General features: G+C 29.9%; 2 protein-coding genes across 2 annotated transcripts; one reads left to right on the top strand and one right to left on the bottom strand.

The window, feature by feature from the left end:
* Window positions 1-1479: 1479 nt before the first annotated feature.
* Window positions 1480-3434, top strand: LOC115237465 (keratin, type I cytoskeletal 9-like). The gene is made up of 5 exons (XM_029810531.1): window positions 1480-1628; window positions 1882-2085; window positions 2395-2744; window positions 2890-2997; window positions 3415-3434. Exons 1-5 carry the CDS (start codon window positions 1480-1482, stop codon window positions 3432-3434), a joined length of 831 nt encoding a protein of 276 aa, XP_029666391.1.
* A 900-nt stretch (window positions 3435-4334) lies between these two features.
* LOC115237470 lies at window positions 4335-6226 on the bottom strand. The gene is made up of 5 exons (XM_029810544.1): window positions 6116-6226; window positions 5712-5864; window positions 5394-5525; window positions 4714-5063; window positions 4335-4556 (listed from the first exon to the last, which is right to left on the bottom strand). The coding sequence occupies exons 1-5, from the start codon at window positions 6130-6132 to the stop codon at window positions 4429-4431; spliced, it is 780 nt and encodes a 259-aa protein (XP_029666404.1). The 5' UTR covers window positions 6133-6226; the 3' UTR covers window positions 4335-4428.
* Between the last annotated feature and the right edge of the window lie 706 nt (window positions 6227-6932).

The raw sequence follows: 6932 nt of genomic DNA, 5'->3' as shown, positions 1-6932 counted from the left end.
AACTTGTATTTGTAATAACATAAATCTTATCATAGATAATTATTATTATAAGTAATTAATAAAATTGTAAAATTAATATAAAGCACAAAAAGTACATCTAAATATCAAATATATACAGAAACATACAAAGTATAAATATTAATAAAATATGTTCATATAATACATTTTATTTGATCTAGTTTATTTTATATATTATTATCTGTATATATTTTATATTATTATCTCTATATACATATATATTCCATATATTTAAAGAATCTATTCCAATCTTACATTAAGTTTGTAAACGTTTAGTAAATAATCTGCTCTATATTTAAAAACTGTATCAACAAATCTATTAAAGTTCTCATCAACTTTAAATCATATCTGAACATGAAAAAATAAAAAGATCAATGACTAGATATTTACAAACTTGTATTGAAATGTAAAATTAAAAGTAATTATTCTCATAACAATAAAAATATATATTTTTGTTCTAATATTAGCAACATATGTATATATATCTTAGCAATATTTTATCAATCAAATTATTCATTTTTATCATCAATTCCGTCCCCAGTTTTTGTAGCGATACATGCAATGATCCTAAAATAATAAATTTTATAAAATAAACATTGTTATATATATATATATATATATATAACCAAACCGCCGCGTGTAAGTACCTTTCATACCTCCTCTTATATATATATATATATATATATATATATATATATATATACGTATGTGTTGTGTGTGTATATGTGTGTGTGTGTGTGTTTATGCGTGCACGCATGCACACACACGCACGCATGCACGCACGCACACACATATATGTACTATTACATTATTGTATTGTTTATATCTTAGCAATCAAGTTACTCACTTTTATTATCAGTTGAGTCCCCAATTTTTTTAGCGATACACTCAGTAGTCCTATAATAATATTTTATAAAATAAGCATTGTGCTATGTATATTGACATTGCAAAAATATTGATGCATGAATACACACATACAATTATACAAATTATTAGATCGCCAATAGATAAAATCTTACCAAAATTTTTCCTTCAGACAGTAACTGTACAGCACTAAAGCACAACAATAAGATATTTCACGTTCTTCTTTCTTCACAACAATAAGAGATACTTTACGTCTTTCTTAATACCAGCTTACCGTCAATATTTTTATATATGTTCTAAACATCAACGGTAAAAACATAGACCTAACCATAGAAATAATAAGAAAACACTAAGGGCAAAACTCAAGATCTCAATACGTATAATGGGCTAATCATGGAAAGGCGCGCACAGTATACGCGCAATCGCAAAAACATGTAATATCTACGTATATACAATTATTATGAATCAACCATAAATATATGTATAAATACGCTGAATGCGTTCAACAAAACAAACCGCATAATAGCAATCCAACGTGATTGGCTCTTACTTTTAGAGCCAATAAATCAACGTCGAGTGTTGATAAGACGATAACTCATGTTAGTAACTGTTCTGCTGAACGCGGCCAATATAACATGCGCGCGAGTACACAGTACACATGCGCGGGAAACACGTTTACGAGGGAAAAGGCAGCCATTATTTCTTAATCTTCCGGAGAACAGCGAAGAAATGAAGAAGCTCAAGAAGTAAGTATATAATACAAACCACAAAATTTTTAATAGGTTTAAAAGATACTAACATTGATTAACTGAAATTATAGTTAAATTAGAAACTTATTTCATGTAACTTATGGATTTTACAATAGATGGATTACATACACGTAATTAAGGTTAACCAATGTTAGTTATTATACTACAAAGATATTCTACAGATTTTATATTATTAAAGCAATACATTAAATATGTCCATATAATTTAATATAAATTAACCTTTTTCTAGAAACGCAGAGAAAGACCACCAATATTCCACAAATATCAATCAAAATTTAAGAAACGTAGAGGAAGACGAACATAATTTGACAAACATGGAAAAAGATCACCAACATTCCAGAAGCGTAAAGAATAATTTGACAAACATGGAAAAAAATCACCAACATTCCAGAAGCGTAGAGAAAGATGAACAAAATATAGCAGCCAATAAGAAGTAAGTATTTTCACTACACTAAATTTTTAATAGGTAATTTTATTGACATCGGTTAAGTAAAATTATAATTAAATCATATTTACATTAGAACACACTTATCTCTCTACGCTTAATTTAATATACCATATTTACATTACAACACATTTATCTCTCTATGCATAATTTAATATTCACATTAGAACACATTTATCTCTCTACGCATAATTTAATATATCATATTTACATTAGAACAACACATTTATCTCTCTACGCATTAAGTTATAAAAGCAACACATTTATGTAATCTTATATAAACTAACTTTTTTCCAGAAAAGATATTGAATCCGAAATGGATAAAGAAATGGAACTAAATCATATTGAAAATGTAGAACTAGAATTGTCTCTCACAAGAGCCGAGGTGAAAGCAATGGCTGATCAAAATACGGTTTTAAAAGCACAGCTTGAAAAATTGCGGCGGAAATTAACATCATCAACAAGAGCTACGGCACCATCACAGTCAACATCGTCTCTCACAAGAGCAGAGATAAAAGCAATGACTGATAAAAATACGATTTTAAAAGCACAAACAACACAACAATTAACATCACCAGCAAGAGCTACGGTACCATCACAGTCAACAGCGGAACCTACGATAGAGGCGATACCATCTCGACCAAAAAGTAAATATACATTTTAATTTAATATATTAAATTTAAAAAGTATTATTCTTTATACAATCTTTTACGTTGCTACAAATAGCATAGAAGCTTCTTGTTGAAAATAGATAGTATAATAATACTTAAAACAATCACTTCTTTGTTCCAGTTATACAACAACCATGCAGATGGGCCAGAGCAGGACGCGGAGGCCGTGGAGGTCGTGCAAATCGTGGAGGCCGTGGAAATCGTGGAGGTCGTGGTGGGCATGGAGGACGTGGAGGACGCAATCATATTCGTCAAAATATTTTTAATATATATTAATATATCTTTGTTTAAGAACAGATTTTTTATAACAAATGTGATATTACATATAAGATATAAGAAAATATGATGTTACATATATAAAAAGATGTATATAATGTTGCGTCCCTGCGGGTCATCTAAGGCGGTTTATTTATTTATTTATTTATAATTGCTTATTCTAATAAAATTTGTTATTTGAGATTACTGTTTGTGTACCACTGAAAAAAGTTTGAAATATTTGATTGTATCAATTGATTGATCGTAAATAATTAATAATTGCAACACACACCCGTACGCATACACGCACACATAAATTTATATATATATGATAACTTTATATATAATTAGGACAATGCTTATTCTAATAAAATTTTATTGATGTTTTTAGGTTACTGTGTATTACTCTAAAGTAGAGACATATATGTATAAATATATATACATACGTGTTTAATAAATAACCCGAGAAATGTCTGGTTTCGGGGGTGTCGGGCAGAACAGTCAATAAGTCACACACACAAAGAAATATGAGCCGCACTTCACAATTCGTCTAGCGATGATATCTCGCTTTATTCTAATAATTACACTAAATCTTATTAGTCTAGGATCTTATGCAATAATTCTATAGTTTGTAATTGAGAACGACCGCGAAATCCGCCGAGGAATTCGAGAGAGGTTGCAAGAGAATGTTACGTCGCTTTACGACGTACCGCGTGCTTCGTACGATAACTGCGTACAAGTCCCCGGTGTCCCGAGAAGGGATAGCGCACACTTCACGCGCGTATGATTCTTAAATTTGATGCTGTTAATTTCCGGGAGATGAGAATGACCGTTTGATACAACCGAATTAGAGTTCACTTGATCAGAGCCACGAGAATCTAAACCGAATATTCAGAGAGCGAAAACTGTTCTAAAGGCAACGTGCGTCACGATAGACCGGTACTCACAGAATGATCGAGGATTTCCGTAAGGGTCGATATCGACGCAGGAGCGCGAATAAGGTCCTGAGAGCGTGCTTATGATTGGGTGATAACATTGCGCGAGACTAGTTAGATTGATAGGACAGGCTGCGAGATTGGGTCACGGCCGCGTACAAGAGGAAAAAGGAAGAGAGAGAGAATGCTAGAGATAAGGACTAGAGTAAGTGAGATGCCGGTGCAAAGATTGAGAAAAGGGAGCGATATTTCCTGAACAATACGTATTAAATACAATTTATTTTAGATTAGTAATGATATATTAACATTTTTTTATTTTTTGTATATGTATATTATTTTATATATATGTATATATATGTAACATTTTATACATATATACATCTTTTCATATATGTAACATCATATTTTCATATCTTTATAAGTAACATCACAATTTTGTTATAAAAAATCTAATCTTAAACAAAGATATATTAATATATATTAAAAATATTTTGACGAATATGATTGAGTCCTCCACGGCCACCACGGCCTCCACAATTTCCATGACCTTCACGGCCTCCGCATTCTGCTCTGGCCCATCTGCGTGGTTGTTGTATAACTGGAACAAAAAAGTGATTGTTTTAAGTATTATTATACTATCTATTTTGAACATCAAGCTTCTACGCTATTCGTAGCACTATTTGTAGCAACGTAAAAGATTGTATAAAGAATAATACTTTTTAAATTTAACATATTAAATTAAAATGTATATTTACTTTTTGGTCGAGATGATATCGCTTCTATCGTAAGTTCCGCTGTTGACTGTGATGGTACCGTAGCTCTTGCTGGTGATGTTAATTGTTGTGTTGTTTGTGCTTTTAAAATCGTATTTTTATCAGTCATTGCTTTTATCTCTGCTCTTGTGAGAGACGATGTTGATTGTGATGGTGCCATAGCTCTTGCTGGTGATGTTAATTCCCGCCGCAATTTTTCAAGCTGTGCTTTTAAAGCCGTATTTTGATCAGCCATTGCTTTCACCTCGGCTCTTGTGAGAGACAATTCTAGTTCTACATTTTCAATGTGATTTAATTCTATTCCTTTAACCATTTCGGATCCAATATCTTCTCTGGAAAAAAGTTAATTTATATAAGATTACACATAAATGTGTTGCTTTTATCACTTAATGCGTAGAGAGATAAATGTTTTGTTCTCATGTAAATATGATATATTAAATTATGCGTAGAGAGATAAATGTGTTGTTCTAATGTAAATATGAAAAATATATCATATTAAATTATGTGTAGAGAGATAAATGTGTTCTAATGTAAATATGATATATTAAATTAAGCGTAGAGAGATAAGTGTGTTCTAATGTAAATATAATTTAATTGTAATTTTACTTAATCGATGTCAATAAAATTATCTATTAAAAATTTAGTGTAGTGAAAATACTTACTTCTTATTGGCTGCCATATTTTGTTTGTCTTTCTCTACGCTCCTGGAACGTTGGTAATCTTTTTCCATATTTGTCAAATTACTTAAATATTGATCGATATTTGTGGATTGTTGATAGTCTTTTTCTGTGCTTCTGAAAAAAATTTAATTCATATTAAATTATATAGACCGAAATGTATTGCTTTAACTAATGTAAATATGATTATGCGTAGATTGTTAAATAAGTGTGTTCTAATGTAAATATGATTTAATTATAATTTTACTTAACCGATGTCAATAAAATTACCTATTAAAAATTTAGTGTAGTGAAGATACTTACTTCTTATGGGCTGACATATTTTGTTCATCTTTCTCTATGCTTCTGGAATGTTGGTGATCTTTTTCCATGTTTGTCAAATTATGTTCTTCTTTCTCTACGTTTCTTAAATTTTGATGGATATTTGTGGAATATTGGTGGTCTTTCTCTGCATTTCTAGAAAAAGGTTAATTCATACATATTAAATTATATGGACATATTTAATGTATTGCTTTAATAATATAAAAACTGTAGAATATCTTTGTAGTAATAACTAACATTGGTTAACCTTAATTATGTGTATGTAATCTACTTTAATCTATTGTAATCCATATAAGTTACATGAAATAAATTTCTAATTTAACTATAATTTTAGTTAATCAATGTTAGTATTTTTTAACCTATTATATATATTATTATATACTTACTTCTTACGCTTCTTCATAGCCCTGTTCTTTGGTCTTTGGAAGATCGGGAGATAATGGCTGCCTTTTCCATCACGCACGTGTTTTTCGTGCACATGTATCCCGCGCACATACATATTCTATATCTATTGATATTTATTACCGACAGTAATAAAAATGGTAATTGTGCTCGCAGTATCATGCATTATCGATAAATTTTTAACTAACGCCATCTTGCGTGTAAAGCTCGAAAAGTACATTTTCATGTGCTCGACGACGACGACGACGACGTCGACGTTTCTTAAGTGAGAATTTCCACATTGTGACTTTGCGTCATAATATAGCCGTTCACGACACATGTAGAGTGAAAATAAAGATATTTTCGTTATATAATTAATACCCAAGCTATCGATTAAGCCTAGTAAGATCTTAATTTTTTTTTGGTTAAAATATTTTTATGATTTTATTTTCAATAATTTCAAATAGCACTATTTTATAAATATATATAAATATAGTCTTTCACAAGTGGCGCGTGTACTTGGCACCTTTTTTTCCCTTTTTTTAAAAAGGTAAGTTTTCAGGGATATTATTCTTTTTTGTAGTATATGTTAACATCTTTAAATAAATACAAATATACGATGGTATTATTAACAATAATAAATTTGTTGCAAATCTGTACAGAGCCAAATGAATCGAAAAAGTTTCGTAAATATTTTTTAGGTTTTTTCCACTATTAAAATTATAAATTTTTTTTCGATAATAATTCCAATATAAATCATTTAATCTGATTGCATTCGATGTGAAAAAAAGAGTAAATGTATAATATATTATAATACATATA

Source organism: Formica exsecta, unplaced genomic scaffold, assembly GCF_003651465.1.
Source record: "Formica exsecta isolate Colony F162 unplaced genomic scaffold, ASM365146v1 scaffold1148, whole genome shotgun sequence".
Lineage (NCBI taxonomy): Eukaryota > Metazoa > Arthropoda > Insecta > Hymenoptera > Formicidae > Formica > Formica exsecta.
This window is presented reverse-complemented; position numbering and strand designations above follow the sequence as displayed.

Excerpts from the sequence above, each read along its gene's own strand:
- LOC115237470 (XM_029810544.1), bottom strand. Across the intron at positions 5,064-5,393 it reads AATATGGCAGCCAATAAGAA|AGAAGATATTGGATCCGAAA; the intron begins GTAAGTATTTTC and ends ACTTTTTTCCAG. Across the intron at positions 4,557-4,713 it reads GATATCATCTCGACCAAAAA|TTATACAACAACCACGCAGA; the intron begins GTAAATATACAT and ends TTTTTGTTCCAG.
- LOC115237465 (XM_029810531.1), top strand. The coding sequence starts at position 1,480 with ATGTTAGTAACTGTTCTGCTGAACGCGGCCAATATAACATGCGCGCGA. Across the intron at positions 1,629-1,881 it reads GAAATGAAGAAGCTCAAGAA|AAACGCAGAGAAAGACCACC; the intron begins GTAAGTATATAA and ends ACCTTTTTCTAG. Across the intron at positions 2,745-2,889 it reads GATACCATCTCGACCAAAAA|TTATACAACAACCATGCAGA; the intron begins GTAAATATACAT and ends TCTTTGTTCCAG.